A 25,145-nucleotide genomic window follows, 5' to 3' on the forward strand; every position below is an offset into this window, starting at 1 on the left:
GAGAGAGAGAGACAGAGATATAATTGAGAGAGAAATTTAATTGAGAGAAAGAGAGAGATATAATTGAGAGAGAAATTTAATTGAGAGAGAGAGAGAGAGACAGAATTGAGAGAGAAATGTAATTGAGAGAGAGACAGAGATATAATTGAGATAGAAATTTAATTGAGAGAGAGAGAGATATAATTGAGAGATAAATTTAATTGAGAGAGAGAGAGACAGAGATATAATTGAGAGAGAAATGTAATTGAGAGAGAGAGACAGAGATATAATTGAGAGAGGAATTTAATTGAGAGAGAGAGAGACAGAGATATAATTGAGAGAGAAATATAATTGAGAGAGAGAGACAGAGATGTAATTGAGAGAGAAATTGAATTGAGAGAGAGAGAGAGACAGAGATATAATTGAGAGAGAGATAAAAAGAGAGAGAGAGAGACAGAGATATAATTGAGAGAGACATTTAATTAAGAGAGAGAGAGAGAGAGACAGAGATATAATTGAGAGAGAAATTTAATTGAGAGAGAGAGAGAGAGACAGAGATATAATTGAGAGAAAAATTTAATTGAGAGAAAGAAAGAGACAGAGATATAATTGAGAGAGAAATTTAATTGAGAGAGAGAAAGAAAGAAACAGAGATATAATTGAGAGATAAATTGAATTGAGAGAGAGAGAGACAGAGATATAATTGAGAGAGAAATTTAATTGAGAGAGAGAGAGACAGAGATATAATTGAGAGAGAAATGTAATTGAGAGAGCGAGAGACAGAGATATAATTGAGAGAGAAATTTAATTGAGAGAGAGAGAGAGACAGAGATATAATTGAGAGATAAATGTAATTGAGAGAGAGAGACAGAGATATAATTGAGAGAGAAATTTAATTGAGAGAGAGAGAGACAGAGATATAATTGAGAGAGAGAGATAAAAAGAGAGAGAGAGAGACAGAGATATAATTGAGAGAGAAATTTAATTGAGAGAGAGAGACATAGATATAATTGAGAGAGAAAGAGACAGAGATATAATTGAGAGAGAGAGAGAGAGAGACAGAGATATAATTGAGAGAGAAATTTAATTGAGAGAGAGAGAGAGACAGAGATATAATTGAGAGAGAGAGAGACAGAGATATAATTGAGAGAGAAATGTAATTGAGAGAGCGAGAGACAGAGATATAATTGAGAGAGAAATTTAATTGAGAGAGAGAGAGACAGAGATATAATTGAGAGAGAAATGTAATTGAGAGAGAGAGACAGAGATATAATTGAGAGAGAAATGTAATTGAGAGAGAGAGAGACAGAGATATAATTGAGAGAAAGAGATAAAAAGAGAGAGAGAGACAGAGATATAATTGAGAGAGAAATGTAATTGAGAGAGAGAGACAGAGATATAATTGAGAGAGAAATTGAATTGAGAGAGAGAGAGAGACAGAGATATAATTGAGAGAGAAATTTAATTGAGAGAAAGAGAGAGATATAATTGAGAGAGAAATTTAATTGAGAGAGAGAGAGAGAGAGACAGAGATATAATTGAGAGAGAAATTTAATTGAGAGAGAGAGAGACAGAGATATAATTGAGAGAGAAATTTAATTGAGAGAAAGAAAGAGACAGAGATATAATTGAGAGAGAAATTTAATTGAGAGAGAGAAAGAAACAGAGATATAATTGAGAGATAAATTGAATTGAGAGAGAGAGAGACAGAGATATAATTGAGAGAGAAATTTAATTGAGAGAGAGAGAGACAGAGATATAATTGAGAGAGAAATGTAATTGAGAGAGCGAGAGACAGAGATATAATTGAGAGAGAAATTTAATTGAGAGAGAGAGAGACCGAGATATAATTGAGAGATAAATGTAATTGAGAGAGAGAGACAGAGATATAATTGAGAGAGAAATTTAATTGAGAGAGAGAGAGACAGAGATATAATTGAGAGAGACAGATAAAAAGAGAGAGAGAGAGACAGAGATATAATTGAGAGAGAAATTTAATTGAGAGAGAGAGACATAGATATAATTGAGAGAGAAAGAGACAGAGATATAATTGAGAGAGAGAGAGACAGAGATATAATTGAGAGAGAGAGAGACAGAGATATAATTGAGAGAGAGAGAGAGATAAAAAGAGAGAGAAAGTCGTTTGGGGTTTTCAAAATGCGAACCAGGCGCGCGCTGAGAGAGAGGGACGCGCGAGGGAAGGAAGGGCTCCTCGCGCTGGAATAAAAGCGCTATTGATTGTTCTTTAGGAGTTAAACTCCACTATTCAGAGAGGGATACAATCGCTATAAATGAGGGAAAACGACGAAAAAGATGGATATAACCAACCAGAAGTGTGAAAATTGAAACAGAAAAGTTGTCAAGAAACCCAAACATTGATTTACCTCAAATGGTTTGGTTGAAAGATGAATATGGGCACTTTCTTCGGATACTTTTTGGAGCGTCGAGCCAGGAGGAACATTCAGCAATAGAAAAGTAGACTATCTGACTGATAGTTAGGCCTATGGGTTTTTATTTATTGGAAGCAATAAACATGCATTTGTTAATCTGTTACGCATTGGTGAAGGTTTAACGACACTAAATTGGACTTTTCTTCGGGACAGGTGTTGGTTTTGAGCTTGAATCAGTTGTTTAGTTGTTTTTGACTAGTTGTTTAGACATTTGAGGTGTTAGTTGCGCACAGGTTAAGGTAATAATTTATGGCACATATTCAGGCCCACAAATATTTAGATAGTTTAGGCTACTGTTTGTCAAAAATAAAATAAACCTAGAACAACTTCTGTTTAATTCATTAAAAAGCTATCAACTTATCGTTAAACCTAATAGCGGTTACAGCAACAGACCATAACTAAGTAGTCTGTTTTTCCCTCAATAATATGTGAAGCAGGGTTGTCGGAAGCAACACAACACGGTTACATTACAACGCGCCCAAGCAATACCACTGGAACTGTGTTTTTACGGTTTTCACGGTTCCCGGGGGAATACAGCGAGTTGAAAGACCACGCGTGTGTTCGCGCTGTTATGCCGGAGCACTGAATTTAAACGAACTCTAGAGCACTGAATTTAAACGAACTCTAGGGAAATTAAATCCCAAGTCTGGAACAGAAAGAGAGATAACACGAAGCCCTTCCATCCTTTACAACATGGAGCTGCACAAATACCTGCTACTCCTCAAGTTCATAGTTCTCCTCAAAGGTAAGTTTGTAACCAGTGAGTTTTCACGTTGTCTATCATCTCAACCTTTCTAGAGCTGTTTTTTTCACGAATACCTTTAACCCTTGACCCCGACCTTGACCCCTTTACAAAGTCATTTCAATGACAGCATTTTGACAGTTTAAATAGCCTATACAAACATGTTCATGAATATTAGGTATTTTCTAGTTCCAGGTTCATCAGTGTATTCGTTATCCCAATGGCATTGTAGGACCTACAACCTCTGCAGAGAAGTCTCTGGACCTTTATGGCACAGCCAGCTAATGCACCTACAGTACATCATAGGTCCTAGAACATAAACACTGATCCTGTAAACCAGTTGAAAGACCTCTATATCCACGACAGTGTGCAGGGTCATTCTCTATACTGAGACTTGGTCCAGCTATTTACTGTGTAGGCATACAGCTGTTTCCCTGGTTCCCCCCTGCTGCTGCTCCCCTGTCCAACTGTATGATATGGTCATCAAGTTACCTACTGGAGCTCCCTCAGTGGACTCACTCCTTATCTTCAAACAACCATGAATAATGAATAATGGATTATATTTATACACAATATGGCTTTTCTCCAGGTGTCAAAGCTCAAAGAACTTGAAAGTGATTCACCTAAACAACTGCAGGCATCATTCTCTTAAGGTACAAAGGCTGAGGCAGGGATATTTAGAAAGCTCCATGTAGCCTCCCTGTAGGCCTACATCATGTGAGAGGTAATGCCCAGCCACTGTCATGGGGTCTACACCTTTATGGTACAAGAGGTTTTCCACTTTCACCTCTAACCACAGGGTTGCTGGTTCAAACCCCATTTTGACTGCCACCTAAATCACTACATTGGTGGCAGAAGTGGGATTCTGCAGTCTGGCCTTTTTTGCCCTCCTGCAAGGTTTAACTGTACAATATGGTAATTAGCTTACATAGCTTCCTCAATGTGTAGGGCTATCTTCTCTCCTGCTGGTTGCTGGATAACCCCCCCCCCCCCCCCCCCCCCTGAATTGCTACACTGGTGCCAGTGGGAGGGTTAGACCTAAATTCTATCAGTAATATCCATCTCTCCAGAATTCACCTAGAAGCTCCAGTTATAGTAATACGGTATTTCCGTCAGACGAACCACACTCATTTTCACGCTTGTTAATGTCGACTACCCCACCTCCCAACCCCTGCATGTTACCTCTACCATAACACACCTCACTCACTGACTCCTGTTAGACGGCAGGAGAGCAGAGAAAATACTATTATAGTTTCACCAGGAATGAGTGTTGACACAGTCGATAAGCAGGGAGTAAATTGCTACGTTACTGTGCAGTGAGTGGCCATGAAAAGAATGAAGATATGGTATTATTAGACAGGGCAGAATCACGGTAATCTATTGCAAGGCATGATACAGTAAAGCTAGACCCTGTAAGATTTCTTGCTGCTATTAGCAACCTCCATCCCACTCTAGTAGAGCATGTTGAGCGCCATGATGATCCTGTTCATAAGTATGTCCACAGTGTATAACACTGTAATAAGTAGGCACTAGACATCTTACTTAAAGGTGGGGTGTTTAGAAGTAGCTTTTTGGATCTATGTATCCATACACTGAGTGTACAAAACATTAAGAACACCTGCTCTTTCCATGACATATACAGACCAGGTGAATCCAGGTGAAAGCTATGATCCCTTATTGATGTCACTTGTTAAATCCACTTCAATTAGTGTAGATGAAGGGGAGGCAGGTTAAATAAGGATTTTTAGGCCTTGAGACAATTGAGACATGGATTGTGTATGTGTGCCATTCAGAGTTTGAATGAGAAAGACAAAATATTTAAGTGCCTTTGAACAGGGTATGGTAGTAGGTGCCAGGCGCACCGGTTTGAGTGTCAAGAACTGCAATGATGCTGAGTTTTTCACACTCAACAGTTTCCTGTGTGTATCAAGAATGTTGCACCACCCAAAGGACATCCAGCCAACTTGACACAACTGTGGGAAGCATTGGAGTCAACATGGGCCAGCATCTCAGTGGAATGCTTACGACACCTTGTAGAGTCCTTTCCCCGACGAATTGAGGCGGTTCTGAGGGCAAAAGGGGTGCAACTCAATATTAGGAAGGTGTTCCTAATGTTTTGTACACTCAGTGTTATTTATAAACCTGGTTTAACTGTTCTGTATAGGATCCCTGTATGATGTCAAACATGATCTGAGTGAGACCACGTACCAGTCCAACACAACACAACACTGCTGTCTGTTCAGGCCACGTACCAGTCCAACACAACACAACACTGCTGTCTGTTCAGGCCACGTACCAGTCCAGCACAACACAACACTGCTGTCTGTTCAGGCCACGTACCAGTCCAACACAACACAACACTGCTGTCTGTTCAGGCCACGTACCAGTCCAACACAACACAACACTGCTGTCTGTTCAGGCCACGTACCAGTCCAACACAACACAACACTGCTGTCTGTTCAGGCCACGTACCAGTCCAACACAACACAACACTGCTGTCTGTTCAGGCCACGTACCAGTCCAACACAACACAACACTGCTGTCTGTTCAGGCCACGTACCAGTCCAACACAACACAACACTGCTGTCTGTTCAGGCCACGTACCAGTCCAACACAACACAACACTGCTGTCTGTTCAGGCCACGTACCAGTCCAGCACAACACAACACTGCTGTCTGTTCAGGCCACGTACCAGTCCAGCACAACACAACACTGCTGTCTGTTCAGGCCACGTACCAGTCCAGCACAACACAACACTGCTGTCTGTTCAGGCCACGTACCAGTCCAACACAACACAACACTGCTGTCTGTTCAGGCCACGTACCAGTCCAGCACAACACAACACTGCTGTCTGTTCAGGCCACGTACCAGTCCAACACAACACAACACTGCTGTCTGTTCAGGCCACGTACCAGTCCAACACAACACAACACTGCTGTCTGTTCAGGCCACGTACCAGTCCAGCACAACACAACACTGCTGTCTGTTCAGGCCACGTACCAGTCCAGCACAACACAACACTGCTGTCTGTTCAGGCCACGTACCAGTCCAACACAACACAACACTGCTGTCTGTTCAGGCCACGTACCAGTCCAACACAACACAACACTGCTGTCTGTTCAGGCCACGTACCAGTCCAGCACAACACAACACTGCTGTCTGTTCAGGCCACGTACCAGTCCAACACAACACAACACTGCTGTCTGTTCAGGCCACGTACCAGTCCAACACAACACAACACTGCTGTCTGTTCAGGCCACGTACCAGTCCAGCACAACACAACACTGCTGTCTGTTCAGGCCACGTACCAGTCCAACACAACACAACACTGCTGTCTGTTCAGGCCACGTACCAGTCCAGCACAACACAACACTGCTGTCTGTTCAGGCCACGTACCAGTCCAACACAACACAACACTGCTGTCTGTTCAGGCCACGTACCAGTCCAGCACAACACAACACTGCTGTCTGTTCAGGCCACGTACCAGTCCAACACAACACAACACTGCTGTCTGTTCAGGCCACGTACCAGTCCAACACAACACAACACTGCTGTCTGTTCAGGCCACGTACCAGTCCAGCACAACACAACACTGCTGTCTGTTCAGGCCACGTACCAGTCCAACACAACACAACACTGCTGTCTGTTCAGGCCACGTACCAGTCCAGCACAACACAACACTGCTGTCTGTTCAGGCCACGTACCAGTCCAACACAACACAACACTGCTGTCTGTTCAGGCCACGTACCAGTCCAACACAACACAACACTGCTGTCTGTTCAGGCCACGTACCAGTCCAGCACAACACAACACTGCTGTCTGTTCAGGCCACGTACCAGTCCAACACAACACAACACTGCTGTCTGTTCAGGCCACGTACCAGTCCAACACAACACAACACTGCTGTCTGTTCAGGCCACGTACCAGTCCAGCACAACACAACACTGCTGTCTGTTCAGGCCACGTACCAGTCCAACACAACACAACACTGCTGTCTGTTCAGGCCACGTACCAGTCCAGCACAACACAACACTGCTGTCTGTTCAGGCCACGTACCAGTCCAACACAACACAACACTGCTGTCTGTTCAGGCCACGTACCAGTCCAACACAACACAACACTGCTGTCTGTTCAGGCCACGTACCAGTCCAGCACAACACAACACTGCTGTCTGTTCAGGCCACGTACCAGTCCAACACAACACAACACTGCTGTCTGTTCAGGCCACGTACCAGTCCAGCACAACACAACACTGCTGTCTGTTCAGGCCACGTACCAGTCCAACACAACACAACACTGCTGTCTGTTCAGGCCACGTACCAGTCCAGCACAACACAACACTGCTGTCTGTTCAGGCCACGTACCAGTCCAGCACAACACAACACTGCTGTCTGTTCAGGCCACGTACCAGTCCAACACAACACAACACTGCTGTCTGTTCAGGCCACGTACCAGTCCAACACAACACAACACTGCTGTCTGTTCAGGCCACGTACCAGTCCAGCACAACACAACACTGCTGTCTGTTCAGGCCACGTACCAGTCCAACACAACACAACACTGCTGTCTGTTCAGGCCACGTACCAGTCCAGCACAACACAACACTGCTGTCTGTTCAGGCCACGTACCAGTCCAGCACAACACAACACTGCTGTCTGTTCAGGCCACGTACCAGTCCAGCACAACACAACACTGCTGTCTGTTCAGGCCACGTACCAGTCCAGCACAACACAACACTGCTGTCTGTTCAGGCCACGTACCAGTCCAACACAACACAACACTGCTGTCTGTTCAGGCCACGTACCAGTCCAACACAACACAACACTGCTGTCTGTTCAGGCCACGTACCAGTCCAACACAACACAACACTGCTGTCTGTTCAGGCCACGTACCAGTCCAGCACAACACAACACTGCTGTCTGTTCAGGCCACGTACCAGTCCAGCACAACACAACACTGCTGTCTGTTCAGGCCACGTACCAGTCCAACACAACACAACACTGCTGTCTGTTCAGGCCACGTACCAGTCCAGCACAACACAACACTGCTGTCTGTTCAGGCCACGTACCAGTCCAGCACAACACAACACTGCTGTCTGTTCAGGCCACGTACCAGTCCAACACAACACAACACTGCTGTCTGTTCAGGCCACGTACCAGTCCAACACAACACAACACTGCTGTCTGTTCAGGCCACGTACCAGTCCAACACAACACAACACTGCTGTCTGTTCAGGCCACGTACCAGTCCAACACAACACAACACTGCTGTCTGTTCAGGCCACGTACCAGTCCAGCACAACACAACACTGCTGTCTGTTCAGGCCACGTACCAGTCCAACACAACACAACACTGCTGTCTGTTCAGGCCACGTACCAGTCCAGCACAACACAACACTGCTGTCTGTTCAGGCCACGTACCAGTCCAGCACAACACAACACTGCTGTCTGTTCAGGCCACGTACCAGTCCAACACAACACAACACTGCTGTCTGTTCAGGCCACGTACCAGTCCAGCACAACACAACACTGCTATCTGTTCAGGCCACGTACCAGTCCAACACAACACAACACTGCTGTCTGTTCAGGCCACGTACCAGTCCAACACAACACAACACTGCTGTCTGTTCAGGCCACGTACCAGTCCAGCACAACACAACACTGCTGTCTGTTCAGGCCACGTACCAGTCCAACACAACACAACACTGCTGTCTGTTCAGGCCACGTACCAGTCCAGCACAACACAACACTGCTGTCTGTTCAGGCCACGTACCAGTCCAGCACAACACAACACTGCTGTCTGTTCAGGCCACGTACCAGTCCAACACAACACAACACTGCTGTCTGTTCAGGCCACGTACCAGTCCAGCACAACACAACACTGCTATCTGTTCAGGCCACGTACCAGTCCAACACAACACAACACTGCTGTCTGTTCAGGCCACGTACCAGTCCAGCACAACACAACACTGCTGTCTGTTCAGGCCACGTACCAGTCCAGCACAACACAACACTGCTGTCTGTTCAGGCCACGTACCAGTCCAGCACAACACAACACTGCTGTCTGTTCAGGCCACGTACCAGTCCAACACAACACAACACTGCTGTCTGTTCAGGCCACGTACCAGTCCAGCACAACACAACACTGCTGTCTGTTCAGGCCACGTACCAGTCCAACACAACACAACACTGCTGTCTGTTCAGGCCACGTACCAGTCCAGCACAACACAACACTGCTGTCTGTTCAGGCCACGTACCAGTCCAGCACAACACAACACTGCTGTCTGTTCAGGCCACGTACCAGTCCAACACAACACAACACTGCTGTCTGTTCAGGCCACGTACCAGTCCAACACAACACAACACTGCTGTCTGTTCAGGCCACGTACCAGTCCAACACAACACAACACTGCTGTCTGTTCAGGCCACGTACCAGTCCAACACAACACAACACTGCTGTCTGTTCAGGCCACGTACCAGTCCAGCACAACACAACACTGCTGTCTGTTCAGGCCACGTACCAGTCCAACACAACACAACACTGCTGTCTGTTCAGGCCACGTACCAGTCCAGCACAACACAACACTGCTGTCTGTTCAGGCCACGTACCAGTCCAGCACAACACAACACTGCTGTCTGTTCAGGCCACGTACCAGTCCAACACAACACAACACTGCTGTCTGTTCAGGCCACGTACCAGTCCAGCACAACACAACACTGCTATCTGTTCAGGCCACGTACCAGTCCAACACAACACAACACTGCTGTCTGTTCAGGCCACGTACCAGTCCAACACAACACAACACTGCTGTCTGTTCAGGCCACGTACCAGTCCAGCACAACACAACACTGCTGTCTGTTCAGGCCACGTACCAGTCCAACACAACACAACACTGCTGTCTGTTCAGGCCACGTACCAGTCCAGCACAACACAACACTGCTATCTGTTCAGGCCACGTACCAGTCCAGCACAACACAACACTGCTGTCTGTTCAGGCCACGTACCAGTCCAACACAACACAACACTGCTGTCTGTTCAGGCCACGTACCAGTCCAGCACAACACAACACTGCTATCTGTTCAGGCCACGTACCAGTCCAACACAACACAACACTGCTGTCTGTTCAGGCCACGTACCAGTCCAGCACAACACAACACTGCTGTCTGTTCAGGCCACGTACCAGTCCAGCACAACACAACACTGCTGTCTGTTCAGGCCACGTACCAGTCCAGCACAACACAACACTGCTGTCTGTTCAGGCCACGTACCAGTCCAACACAACACAACACTGCTGTCTGTTCAGGCCACGTACCAGTCCAGCACAACACAACACTGCTGTCTGTTCAGGCCACGTACCAGTCCAGCACAACACAACACTGCTGTCTGTTCAGGCCACGTACCAGTCCAGCACAACACAACACTGCTGTCTGTTCAGGCCACGTACCAGTCCAGCACAACACAACACTGCTGTCTGTTCAGGCCACGTACCAGTCCAGCACAACACAACACTGCTGTCTGTTCAGGCCACGTACCAGTCCAACACAACACAACACTGCTGTCTGTTCAGGCCACGTACCAGTCCAGCACAACACAACACTGCTGTCTGTTCAGGCCACGTACCAGTCCAACACAACACAACACTGCTGTCTGTTCAGGCCACGTACCAGTCCAGCACAACACAACACTGCTGTCTGTTCAGGCCACGTACCAGTCCAGCACAACACAACACTGCTGTCTGTTCAGGCCACGTACCAGTCCAGCACAACACAACACTGCTGTCTGTTCAGGCCACGTACCAGTCCAGCACAACACAACACTGCTGTCTGTTCAGGCCACGTACCAGTCCAGCACAACACAACACTGCTGTCTGTTCAGGCCACGTACCAGTCCAACACAACACAACACTGCTGTCTGTTCAGGCCACGTACCAGTCCAACACAACACAACACTGCTGTCTGTTCAGGCCACGTACCAGTCCAGCACAACACAACACTGCTGTCTGTTCAGGCCACGTACCAGTCCAACACAACACAACACTGCTGTCTGTTCAGGCCACGTACCAGTCCAACACAACACAACACTGCTGTCTGTTCAGGCCACGTACCAGTCCAGCACAACACAACACTGCTGTCTGTTCAGGCCACGTACCAGTCCAGCACAACACAACACTGCTGTCTGTTCAGGCCACGTCTCTGTCTCCTCCTGCTGATCCCGAGGAATGAATGAGGAAGGAATGTATTGAAGTCACCGTAGTCGGACGCTGTTTGTGGTTAGCCTGTACTACACTTCATTACCTGTTTGAGACATGCATGTGTGTGTGTGTGATGTGTGTGATGTTGATGGTTTGAGCAGGCCTCCCCAGTGTGTTAACCAGGCATACCAGGACTGTTATCTGCTCTGTTATGCTTTACTGAGATGTAGAACACAGGTGTGTGTATGGGGGGATAGCTGGGGAATTCTTTCTCTACTCTCTCTCTCTCCTCTTCTATCCTCTCCCCAGTCGTTCTCCTACACAATCTCTCTTCTCCCAATCTCTCTCTCTCTCCTCTCCTATCCTCTCCCCAGTCGTTCTCCAACACAATCTCTCTTCTCCCAATCTCTCTCTCTCTCCTCTCCTATCCTCTCCCCAGTCGTTCTCCAACACAATCTCTCTCTCTCTCCTCTCCTATCCTCTCCCCAGTCGTTCTCTTCTTCCCAGTCCTTCTCCTACACAATCTCTCTCTCTCTCTTCTCTCTCCTCTACCAATTTCTTCCCAGTCCTCCTCCTACACACTTTCTCTTCTCCCAATGTCTCTTTCTGTTTCTCTCATTGTTTCTCTCTCTTTCCCTCCCTCTTGCTGTCCATTATATCTCTTTCCTTCTCTGTCTTTCTTTCTCACTCCCACTCTCTTCCACCCCCATACCCCACTAGGGTCTGATAGAGATGGGAACAGAACATGATGGAGGTGAGTCAGAGAGCAAGAGAAATGGAGGTGGGGGGGGGGGGGGGGGTAGAGTGAGAAGCCTTGTAATTCAATGAATACTAGAGAAACAGAGAGGCAGACACATACTGTGGTCATCATTGCATGGCCTACCAGAGACGACCAAAGTATAAGCCACGAGGCCACTGCAGACATGTGAAGATAGCAAGAGATGAAGAGGAGAGGAGCAGATAAAGAAGTGGACAAAATAAAATGATGGGAGTGAGTGGTAGAAAGATTGGTAGATAGTTTAAAGTAGAAAACGTGTGTGTGAGAGAGAGAGAGAAGCTGTGATAGAGAGACGGTGGTCCATTTGAAATGCCATAAATCAGAGCCACATGTAGTCTCCATACTTAACACACGTCTGTGGTCAGGCTGCCATTCATCTGTAACACACGTAACACTGTACTGTCAACTCCACTGACCTGTCATCCCCGAATACATACATCATTCAGTAGCAGTACACACAAACGCACACACACACACACACATAGCAGCAAGAGCATCGCGAGCCGATCGTGTGGTTGAACAGAGAGAGGAATCTGAATCTGGACGGGGTTTGGCTGCATAAATGTTTACAGTCAGTTGTCATGACGATCCATGGTCAGACACGCTGTGGTACAGACGCATATAACCCAGCTGAAAATGAGAGAGGAGCAGGAGAGGAGAGGAGAGTGGTTTGGTGGTGAGGGTGAAGAGCCGAGGAGGGGGTACAGGAGGAAGAGGAGGATGAAAATGGGATGATTTGAGTGGAGAGTGGGGGTTAAGGTGGCGGGGGGGGGGGGGGGGGGTAGGAGAGAGGGGTGATGGGGTCTTGGTGATGCGACGGACAGTCTTTGAAACATATGAGAGACGTGTGTGTGTGTGTGTGTGTGTGTGTGTGTGTGTGTGTGTGTGTGTGTGTGTGTGTGTGTGTGTGTGTGTGTGTGTGTGAGAGAGAGAGAGAGAGAAAGAGATGCCCGGCCACAATGAAAGAGAGTTGAAGTGATTAAACAGTAGAGATGTTATGATGTCACATCAATGAAAGAGAGGCACAGGATCATGGTTACTGTATGGGAGAGGCATGGCTCCTATAATCAAGGAAATTCATCTGGAGGGAGAAAGAGGAGGCGGATGAAGAATAAGATGGAGGGAGCAAGCAGCGAGAAGGAGGAAGAATAGGGGGAAACAGAGAGAAAAAGAGAGTAAACATATCTAGTTACTTCTCACAACCCTGCGGAATCCCCTTCTGTTGGTGGTGTGTGTGTGTGTGTGTGTGTGTGTGTGTGTGTGTGTGTGTGTGTGTGTGTGTGTGTGTGTGTGTGTGTGTGTGTGTGTGTGTGTGTGTGTGTGTGTGTGTGTGTGTGTGTGTGTGTGTGTGTGTGTGTGTGTGTGTATGCAAGACTGTGTCTGTGTGTTTGTGTGTTGGTGGTTTTTGGTAGCGTGTTTTGTTCACCAGTCTGCTGGTGATTTCTGCACTATAAAAAAGTCTAGTTGTTTCATCTAATTATTATGAAGTAACTGGTTCCACAGCCTTTTTAAGTTTAATACACTTTTCGATCAAAGCCTGAAATTAACATTTTTAGTTGGCCCAAACTTAGCTCCAATTTACGCAAAAACTTGCGCAAAAATTCAGTCAACTTAAAAAGATGTGTTTGTTCATTCAACTAGAAATGATTATTTGGGCATCTTAATTAAGAAGGTCTGTGCAACTGGTTACATTTAACATACAATGTTTTAAACTTCCTTGATTACTTTGTGCATGTTCATTTTTACAGTAATTCATATTCAACATGTCCTCAACTGGGGGCTGAACTCACAACCTTCTGGTTCACAGCATTCCAATTGTCCTGCTACTCCACCATGTCTGTGTCAGTGATCAATTCATCTGACTATTCTCTCATCATTGATTTGAGTTACTTATTTCAGTAATTTGAGGATTTTCTGTATAGTAGTCTAATGTTGGTGGGCATAGTACTCATTTTTATGTTTCTCCTTAATCGCTATGATAAATAAAATCATTTTACTTCAGTACTTTTAACAGAGCTGAGATTTACTTTGAAGTGCGAAGTGTAGCAATACAGATGAACTCAGTAATTGACATAGACACAGTGATATAGCAGGAAGATTTGTGTCCTGTGTCCCAAGAGGTTGTGAGTTCAAAGCCCAGGTGAGGATGTGTTGAATAATAATTACTGTATAAATGAGTATGCACAATGTAGTCATGCGTGTCAAAAATGTCAGTTGAAAATATTGTATGTCAAAAGCATTGTTTATGTATGTGTAACTGGTTTCAAAGCCTTTTTTAGTTAAGATGTCCAAATAATACTTTCTAGTTGAATGAACATGTGAGGTAAGTTGAGCAAACACATCATTTTAAGTTGACTACATTTTTGTATACATTTTCAGAAGTTGGAGCTATGTTTTGGCCAACAAAAAATGTTAAGATCAGGTAACACCTTGATCGAAAAGTTGAGTAAACTTAAAAGGGCTGTAAAACCAGTTACTTAAAGACGCACTGTGCAGAAATCGCTCCGCCATTTCCTGGTTGATAAAATTCTAATAGTTTGCCTAATTTCACTTTGTGACAAAACAAGCAAGTATAGCGTAGAAAATCATTCTACCATCCATAACCAAAAATATTGTATTTTCAGCTGTTTGAAGCTGGTGTACAAAACAAAATAAAATATGTAAAAACGAAACTTAAGAACGGGAATCATAGAATTAGCGCACATAGAACATATCTACTGCTTTTTAGACTTGCTTACAATAAGAATGACAGATCTATAACTCACATCTATAACTGTTACTTCGGGTCACGTCGGGTCACCCAACAAGTAACATATTGCAGCTATAAGCATTTTTTTTTACAGTGTGTTGGTTAGGCCTGCATGTACCCTATGTTTGGGGTTCTAGCCTGGGGTAGGCCTGTATGTACCCTATGTTTGGGGTTCTAGCCTGGGTTAGGCCTGTATGTACCCTATGTTTGGGGTTTTAGCCCGGGTAACTGTTAGGTCTGTATCTCCATTGTGTTTATATGCATTACAGTTGGGGGTGTTTGCTAAAATGTTCTGGTGTTTCTTCGAGTCTATTTTAGTGTGAAGGCACTCCACAGGTCTCCTCTCTTTAAATTACATCATCATAAAGAGTGTAGTGTGGCTTTTATTTTGACAGTTGGCCTGTGTGTTTCCATGTCTGTTTTCTCAGTCACACACCTCCCCTGGGCGAGTCAATGAACTATCCTTCTTCCATTCCTTTGCTTGCTCCGTCGCTCTACCTCTTTCTCTCGTTCTTCTGTATCTCTCTTGCTTTCCCTCTACTCTCTCTCTCTCTCTCTCTCTCTCTCTCTCTCTCTCTTCTCTCTCTCTCTCTCTCTCTCTCTCTCTCTTCTCTCTCTCTCTCTCTCTCTCTGTGTGTGTGTGTATAAAGGGCAGGTTTGTATGGTATAACAGGGAGCTACTATACTACATAGTTTTTATAACCCACAAACCCCCTCTCTCTCTCTCCCTCCCTCCTGCTCTCCCCTTCTCTCCCTCTCCTTTTCCCACCTAGACTGAACTCCCTTTTTCTTCAAAGGTCATCTTTGGTCACTCTGTTTACCCTTGTCCCCTCCCCCCATCTCAATTCAATTCAATTTAAGGGCTTCATTCGAATGGGAAACATATGTTTACATTGCCAAAGCAATGTAAACTCTCTCGCTCCATCTCTCTTTCACTCTCTTCATTTCCCTCACCCCCAACCCCCTCTCTCTAACCCCTTCTCTCCCCACAACCCCCTCTCTCCTCTCTCCTCACAAACCCAGCCCCCCTTTCCTCACATCCCCCTCTCTCATCACAACCCCCTCTCTCATCACAACCCCCTCTCTCATCACAACCCCCTCTCTCCTCACAACCCCCCCTCTCCTCACAACACCAGCCCCTCTCTTCTCACAACCCCCTCTCTCATCACAACCCCCTCTCTCCTCACAACCCTCCCTCTCCTCACAACACCAGCCCCTCTCTCCTCTCAACCCCAGCCCCTCTCTCCCCACAACCCCCCTCTCCTCACAACCCCAGCCCCTCTCTTCTCACAACCCCAGCCCCTCTCTCCTCACAACCCCAGCCCCTCTCTCCTCTCATCCCCAGCCCCTCTCCTCCTCTCATCCCCAGCCCCTCTCTCCTCTCAACCCCAGCCCCTCTCTCCTCTCAACCCCAGCCCCTCTCTCCTCTCAACCTCAGCCCCTCTCTCCTCTCAACCCCAGCCCCTCTCTCCTCACAACCCCAGCCCCTCTCTCCTCTCAACCCCAGCCCCTCCCTCCTTACAACCCCCTCCCTCCTTACAACCCCCCCTCTCCTCTCAACCCCAGACCCTCCCTCCCCACAACCCCCTCCCTCCTTACAACCCACCTTTCTCCTCAAAACCCCAGCCCCTCTCTCCCCACAACCCCCTCCCTCCTTACAACCCACCTTTCTCCTCTCAACCCCAGCCCCTCTCACCCCACAACCCCCTCTCTCCCATAACCCCCTCCCTCCTTACAACCCCCGCCCCTCTCACCCCACAACCCCAGCCCCTCTCACCCCACAACCCCAGCCCCTCCCACCCCACAACCCCTTTTTATAACCTTTTCTCTGTTGTAATGTTCCCTCAGGGTTGTGTGAGTGTTTCAACATCGATGTTAAGCGGCCTCGTATCTACACTGGTCCAGAGGAGGCCCTGTTTGGTTTCTCTGTGCTACAGCATGACAATGCGGGGGACAAATCGTGAGTACCAACATCTGTATGTGTGTGTGTTTGTCAAAGGTCAAAAAGGGGGTGCTTATATTTGTCCTGTTTCACTGCATGCACAAGTGGGTAACCTGTATATGTACAGATTACCCACTTATTGATGGCGACCCTGGAGTAATTAGGGTTCACTGCCTTGCTCAATGGCAGGCTACCTGCCGCCCTCCAGGCTACCTGCTGTCCACCAGGCTACCTGCCGTCCTCCAGGCTACCTGCCGTCCTCCAGGCTACCTGCCGTCCTCCAGGCTACCTGCCGTCCTCCAGGCTATCAATTAGTGTATCTGTAGTAGGATGCATTGATAAAATCCTCTTACCTGATTGGCTGTGTGTGTGATTGTGATGCAGGATGCTGGTTGGTGCTCCATGGGATGGACCTTCCAATACCAGGAGAGGAGACGTGTACAAATGCATCGTGGGAGAGGAGAGGAGCTCCAACTGCACCAAAACTAACCTAGGTGAGAGACAACCACAGATCTAGGATCGGCTCACCCTCCGCTAAACTGACCATAGCTCAGCATCTAGGTAATGTCATTAACCATCTCTCTCCTCCCTCTCTGTCTCAGGTGAGAGCACGTTACAGAATGTATCTAGAAACCTGAAGAACTCTCATCTAGGAATGACCCTCAGTCCAGACTCACCTGATGGATTCCTGGTATGTTCTCTGTCCCATTGGCTGACTGGTTGACTGATTGATGAATTGATTGAGTCAGTGGGCTAACATGGTCTTGTGTTTGATCCTGGGTTACATTTGGCTGTAGGAACTGAGTCAGTCCTGGAGGGATGTGGTGGGGGTGAGAGGAGGAGGTGGTGTGTTTGTTTGGTATGGACTTTTCAATGAGTCATTAGATGCCATGTCTGTGTGTGTTCAGAATCCCCCCTCATTATAGGGCAGCTTTTCTTACCATACATTCAAGCACACACACACACACACACTCTGGGCCACGTTGTCCTAGCAGAGTCTTCTGATCCAGGTATTTCCAGATCTCTATGGTTACAGAGGAATTACTGGGTGGCTGTGCCAGCAAGCAGCCACTCGTGTGTGTGTGTGTGTGTGTGTGTGTGTGTGTGTGTGTGTGTGTGTGGTGTGTGTGTGTGTGTGTGTGTGTGTGTGTGTGTGTGTGTGTGTGTGTGTGTGTGTGTGTGTGTGTGTGTGTGGGTGTGTGTGTGTGTGTGTGTGTGTGTGTGTGTCTGCCAGCAGTTTGCAGCTACTCTAGGTGCAGAGTCAAACACAGTTCACTAATGCCAGGGCCAGCCTACCCTGTTTTTGCGCGTGTGTGTATTTTAACCCCTGTGGTAGGGTCTAAAACAGGATCAGAATGCAGCTCCAGCCCTTTGTAATGACAGGCCTACCAAAAGCCATAGCAGCTCTCGCCCTCTTCTCCTTCTTTCCTTTCTCTCATCCCTCTCTCCCATCCCTCCCTGTCTCTCTCTGTCTCTGTGTCTGTACTGTAGCTGTGCTGGGGCCTTTGTAATGACAGACTCATGTTTTCTCTTTCCTCCCTCCCTCCTTCACTCCTTTCATTTTTTATTTTGTCTCCTAGTGTGTATGAATGTTGTTCCTTTTATCCTAGCTCTCCTCTCTCCCCACACTCCTCCTTTCCCTTCCTCTCTCTTTGGTTTTAAAGCCAAATAAATAGTATGCTTTGAAGACATCAATATTGTTATGTGACTGTTCTGCCTCACCTCATTCACTACAATTGGGATTAAATGGCTTTATTGGTCTGCTGCGTTCCAGCTCTGCTACAATACTCATGAAAACTGCCAACATGTCAACAACTTCTTCACCCCATCCCTCGCGCTCTCTCTCTCTTCTCCCTCTCTTTCATTTGATCTGTTCTCAAACCACAATTATATGCTTTTCCATGACATATCCCCCTCTCGCTTATACCCAATTCTTCTCCTCATCTCTCTTTCACTCTCTCGCTCTCCCTCTCCCCACATCTCTCTCTCTATTTCTCTCCCTCAGTCCCCCTTCTCTCTCTCTCTCTGACTCTCTATCACTCTCTCTCAGTTCCCCCTTTCTCTTTCTCTCTCTATCTCTCTCGCTTTCAGTTCTCCCCCTTCTCTCTCTCTCTTTCTCAGTCCCCCCCTCTCTCTCTCTGTCCCCCCTCCATTTTTGTCTCAGCCCCCCCCCCTCTCAATTAAATTTCATTTCAAAGAGCTTTATTGGTATGGGAAACATATGTTTACATTGCCAAAGCAAGTGAAATATATAATAAACAAAAGTGAAATAAACAATAACAAAATTACACTCGCAAAAGTTCCAATGTCTATATACCGTGTTGTAGCGATGTGCAAATAGTTAAAGTACAAAAGGGTAAATAAATAAACTTGTTCACTGAGTCTGTACAGAGTCAAAGCTTTCCTTAAGTCTGGTTCAGTCACAGTGGTCAGGTATTCTGCCACTGTTTAGGACCAAATAGCATTCTAGTTTGCTCTGTTTTTTTGTTGATTCTTTCCAATGTATCAAGTAATTCTCTTTTTGTTTTCCTCTGTGATTGCCAACAAGGGTTTTGCCACCAAGTACTAAGTCATGTTTTGCAGAGGGGTCAAATACTTATTTGTTGTTATTCTGTCTCTCACTGTTCAAATAAACCTACCATTAAAATTATAGACTGATCATTTCTTTGTCAGTGGGCAAACGTACAAAATCAGCAGGCGATCAAATACTTTTTTCCCCCACTGTATGTTTTTCCCCCAAAACAGCATTTCATCAATTTGTACAGCAGACCTTCATGCCGAATTGAGTCAAAAGCTTTTTTGAAATCAACAAAGCATGAGAAGACTTTGTCTTTGTTTGTTTGACAATTAGGGTGTGCAGGGTGAATACGTGGTCTGTCATACGGTAACCCCCCCTTCTCTCTCTCTCTCTCTCTCTCTCAGTCTCGCACCCTCTTTATCTCGGTCTGACTCTCCTCCACTCAGTCTGCTGGTGTTTATTGGTGTGTTCAGTAGCAGACCTGACCAACAGCCCAGTGGGGAAGTCAACTCTGTCCTTGTCTTGTGCTCTCTCACCAATAAACCAGTGCTAGCTAGGACCATATGACACTTGTGTACGTTATGTTACACTTAAAGCAGTAATAATAATCACGTGTGTGTGTGTGTGTGTGTGTGTGTGTGTGTGTGTGTGTGTGTGTGTGTGTGTGTGTGTGTGTGTGTGGTGTGTGTGTGTGTGTGGGTGTGTGTGTGTGTGTGTGTGTCCAGGCGTGTGCGCCCCTGTGGTCTCAGGAGTGTGGTACGTCAGTCTTCAGTACGGGGATCTGTGCTTCTGTCAGCGACGACCTGGAACCCAGAGAGACCATCGCCCCTACAGCACAGAGTAACTGCACACACACACACACACACACACACACACACACACACACACACACACACACACACACACACACACACACACACACACACACACACACACACACACACACACACACACACACACATCACAGCTGAATGGTGACTCTGTTACGGTAGAGTTCATATTATGGGGTTTTGGGGGTTATGGGGTTTTGGGGGTTATGTGGGTCCTTAGTACTCTCTGTGTTCCTTTATGCATCCAATAATGTGTGTTTTCTGTCCAGGATGTGCAACATACATGGACATAGTGATCGTTCTGGATGGCTCCAATAGTATCTATCCCTGGTATGAAGTCCAGAACTTCCTCAGTAACATCCTCAGCAAGTTCCATATCAGCCCAGAACAGATGCAGGTAAGGTTGTGTGTGCGTGTGTGTGCGTGTGTGTGTGTGTGTGTGTGTGTGTGTGTGTGTGTGCGTGTGTGTGTGTGTGTGTGTGTGTGTGTGTGTGTGTGTGTGTGTGTGTGTGTGTGTGTGTGTGTGTGTGTGTGTGTGCTTGTGTTTGTGTCTGTACATTTCTGTGATGAAATCCTAGGGATTCTGTTGGTTGAGTCTCAGTCAACTAGACAAGCCAGTCCTTTACACTGAAACACAACACAGTGTGGTAATCTGATGAGAATGAATGGATGGACTTGGCACAAGAGCTGGCCTAAACATGAGGGGAGAGGAAACATGAGGGGAGAGGAAACATGAGGGGAGAGGAAACATGAGGGGAGAGGAAACATGAGGGGAGAGGAAACATGAGGGGGGAGGAAACATGAGTGGGGAGGAAACATGAGGGGAGAGGAAACATGAGGGGAGAGGAAACATGAGGGGAGAGGAAACATGAGGGGAGAGGAAACATGAGGGGAGAGGAAACATGAGGGGAGAGGAAACATGAGGGGAGAGGAAACATGAGGGGAGAGGAAACATGAGGGGAGAGGAAAAATGAGGTGGAGAGGAAACATGAGGGGAGAGGAAACATGAGGGGAGAGGAAACATGAGGGGAGAGGAAACATGAGGGGAGAGGAAACATGAGGGGAGAGGAAACATGAGGGGAGAGGAAAAATGAGGTGGAGAGGAAACATGAGGGGGGAGGAAACATGAGGGGAGAGGAAACATGAGGGGAGAGGAAACATGAGGGGAGAAGAAGTAGCAGTGGAGCAGAAAGGGAGAAGAGGAGAGGGGGAAGATTAGAGGAGAGGAGGAATAAGGGGTTTGGAGGGGGTCAGTAGCAGAAGGGAAGAGGTTTGGGTTGAGGATTGGAGAGGGAGATGGGGACGAGTAGAGGACAGGGGGAACATGGGGTCATGTTCTATCTGTGTATATCCCACTGTTTGCTCAACTACATTGGAAAGACAGCCAGACACCATTGTGTGTGTGGTTTTGTTTCTAGCATGACCGTGTATGATTGTGTTCAGGTGGGGGTTTTGCAGTACGGTGAGGTTGCGGTCCATGAGTGGTCACTGAGAGACTACCAGACAACAAAGGAGGTGGTTGAAGCAGCTAAGAACATCAGCCGACAGGAGGGGCGGGAGACACGCACAGCATACGCCATCCACATGGGCTGGTACGTCTGTCAATCATTCATAAGCCATTCTCTTTGGCTGGTCAATGTCTCAATCATAACTCACTCTGCCCTTTAACAATGTCAAATATTTCCTTATTATTTTCTTCTCTGTGGAACATGGAATCCAGCTGAGGCTGCGGCGCAAACTTGAATGTGAAAATTCTGTGCAACTTCCGGCATGCGTTTACTGTGAACACTGAGGATGTACCCGTTTTAAGTTTGTTTTAACGGTGGTCAAGTAGGCTACTGTGGCTATTTGATCTTAATGTAGGCCTACCAGAGTGGGCTACCATCAAAAACCATGGAGAAAATGCATCCCATAATATTTGTACATGGAAGTGGTCAGAGGTCAAAACATAACAAACAGCTGTCTAATATGGACACTTGATATCTCACACCATAAAAGTTATCCTTTGAAAATTACATTCCTCCTTTATTAAACTCATACACATATAGTGTACCACACCCATACTCTACACGCCACGGCTTTCATTCTCCCCCCACACACACACACACACACACACACACACACACACACACACACACACACACACACACACACACACACACACACACACACACACACACACACACACACACACACACACACACAAGCAAGGCAGGTATTTGGAGAGTTCCTGTTTTCCAGCACATTTAAAGGTAAATGGTCAGGATGTGAGAAGGGCAGTTTAAAGAGAAGTCAATGGAAAGTTTAAAAGCAGTTTAAAGGCAGTAGACTGTCATTACCTTTCATCCACACCACCGCTACTGAAAACAGACAGCTTTCTTTTACTAATAATATTAACCAATGTTCCCTCCAATGTTTTTCATCACTGAGCAAATTTCAGGTCAGCTGAGCGCAAACTTGAATGTGAAAATTCTGTGCAACTTCCGGCATGCGTTTACTGTGAACACTGAGGCTGTACCCGTTTTAAGTTCATTTTAACAGTGGTCAAGTGGCTATTTGATCTTAATGTAGGCCTACCAGAGTGGGCTACCATCAAAAACCATGGAGAAAATGCATCCCATAATATTTGTACATGGAAATAGCTGTTCTAACGGTCAGCCTACAGTAGCAGCCGATGTGTGGTGTTCAATGTAGGCCTACATTCCATGAGACTTTTGAAAAAACATGCAGGGCTTGACATTAACCTGTTTATCCACTTGTCCTTCAGACGAGGAGGTGACTGAAAATGTTGTTGTGTTGTTTTATGCAAGAAACCACTTTACAAAATAAAATGCATTATTATTCCCACACCATTATTACAGAGAATCAGACAAATTATGCTACCCTCTGCCTATTGGCTACTTTGCTTATTCAAGCCTATTTAAAAATACACAGATTTTCAAAGATGTCTAGAAATGCACACGTTTTGTGCTCTTGTAGGAAGCAACCACTCCCCTATTGCTGACTACAGATTCTATATAACTGGGCTAATAACTCACTAACTAGCGAAGGATATGAACAAATGTAGAAATGTGCACACGTTGCTACATGTAGCTCTCACTTTGATCTCAAAACAAGAACATCTATTGACGACTGCTCACGCTGTACAAACAGTCCAGATCAAAGTAAATGGCACAGACCCATATATGTGATAAGGCAATTTATATGCTTAAAGGTAATGATTAAAGAATTCCACCCTGAAACGTAACTATTAGTGATGTCACGATTGTGTGTAGGAACGGACCAAGGCGCAGCGTGAATATCGTTCCACATATTTTATTATAATGTGAAACTATGCAAGACATACAATAAACAATAAACAAAACAACACACCGTGACGACAGAGGTGCAACATGCACTAACTCAAAATAATCTCCCACAAACAAAGGTGGGAAAAACATCTACTTAAATATGATCCCCAATTAGAGACAACGATGACCAGCTGTCTCTAATTGGGGATCATCCAAAAAAACCAACATAGAAAAACAGAAACTAGAACCAAACAACATAGAAAAATAAAACTAGAATTAAACCCCCCCAGTCACGCCCTGACCTACTCTACCATAGAAAATAAGTGCTCTCGATGGTCAAGACGTGACAGATTATTAGTTTATGTAGCATGTATAATGAACGTAAAGTACTAAATGTAAGTCCAATAAGGTTCGGTAGAGATATGTGAGGGAGAGAAATGTGTGTGTGTGTGTGTGTGTGTGTGTGTGTGTGTGTGTGTGTGTGTGTGTGTGTGTGTGTGTGTGTGTGTGTGTGTGTGTGTGTGTGTGTGTGTGTGTGTGTGTGTGTGTGTGTGTGTGACTAAAAAGATACCGAGAACAATTAAACTGTGTATGACTTGACCTGGCTAGAACTCTGAGAAACTTACGATAGGACAGGGAGTCCTTTCAAGGTTCCTCTAATCTCGGGGGGATGGAACTGCCAGTTTGGTAATGATGAACAGTGGTGAGAACCATGGGGAAGGATACATTCTACCTACTGTTTGTGTGTATGTATGTGCGTAAGTAGGGAGTGAGTTTTAAAATGGCATGTCTTTGTATTGTGGACTTTAGAACGTTCTCGTGAATAAACTGTACGAACTTTTGCATAAGCTGAGTCTTTGCCTAATTATTATTAAACCCAGGGTCTTACAAACCTCGGGAATTAGTCAAAGCTTTAATAATTGTTAGTTATTATCATTGGGATTGAAAATTCTCGTGACAATATGGCAATGGTCTATTTGCATATAGGCCTACTGCAGCTCTGATTGGTTATAGTGCACCGGTCTGTGTAGAGTATGGGCCTGAGTCGTGCCTGTCAATGCAATAGAATCCTACTCCGATGCATTCTGAATACAACAACATCTCTTGCATAGTTCGTTTTGTTTTGGTATGTTGCATTGAAAGTGGCTAATATTGCGTTGATTCGAACACAATTTCCACAGTAAAGGGAAACGTTGATAGTGTTAACTAACGAAAACTCTAGAAAGTTGATTGAAGTCCAATCTCGTGCTTCTCTGCGTGCGCTGATATTTATTCTGCACGGCAGTCCAGGGGGAGCTGCGCACCCGCGCTGCACGCAGTTTAGAGGGGACATTGGTATTAACCCTTGTTTATGAGTGTTGGGTCGAAACGGTCATAGAACATGTCTGTCTGTCTGTCTGTCTGTCTGTCTGTCTGTCTGTCTGTCTGTCTGTCTGTCTGTCTGTCTGTCTGTCTGTCTGTCTGTCTGTCTGTCTGTCTGTCTGTCTGTCTGTCTGTCTGTCTGTCTGTCTGTCTGTCTGTCTGTGCTGTTTTGTTTCTTGGACTTCTAGTACGAATCAAACACACACAGATGAAAAGATACCAGAGCTGGCATTGGTAGGAAGACTGACGGGGTTGGTTGTTGCTTGGTCAGCAGAGCTGCAGGTGTGGCCACTGTAGTACAGCCTGGTTAACTC

At 46.0% G+C, this 25,145-nt stretch overlaps 1 protein-coding gene across 1 annotated transcript in view; it reads left to right on the forward strand.

The window, feature by feature from the left end:
* The first annotated feature begins 2,161 nt into the window (after window positions 1-2,161).
* LOC106605814 (integrin alpha-10) overlaps window positions 2,162-25,145 on the forward strand; it is a 47,362-nt gene continuing 24,378 nt past the window's right edge. The window contains exons 1-7 of the mRNA XM_045718883.2: window positions 2,162-3,174; window positions 16,738-16,849; window positions 17,216-17,325; window positions 17,434-17,522; window positions 20,075-20,189; window positions 20,449-20,576; window positions 21,623-21,771. Of these exons, the coding sequence (XP_045574839.1) occupies window positions 3,123-3,174; window positions 16,738-16,849; window positions 17,216-17,325; window positions 17,434-17,522; window positions 20,075-20,189; window positions 20,449-20,576; window positions 21,623-21,771 (755 nt within the window). The 5' untranslated portion in view covers window positions 2,162-3,122. The remainder of the gene's footprint in view (window positions 3,175-16,737; window positions 16,850-17,215; window positions 17,326-17,433; window positions 17,523-20,074; window positions 20,190-20,448; window positions 20,577-21,622; window positions 21,772-25,145) is intronic.

The sequence above is a fragment of the Salmo salar genome, chromosome 05, assembly GCF_965601325.2.
Source record: "Salmo salar chromosome 05, fSalSal1, whole genome shotgun sequence".
In the NCBI taxonomy this organism is placed as follows: Eukaryota; Metazoa; Chordata; class Actinopteri; order Salmoniformes; family Salmonidae; genus Salmo; species Salmo salar.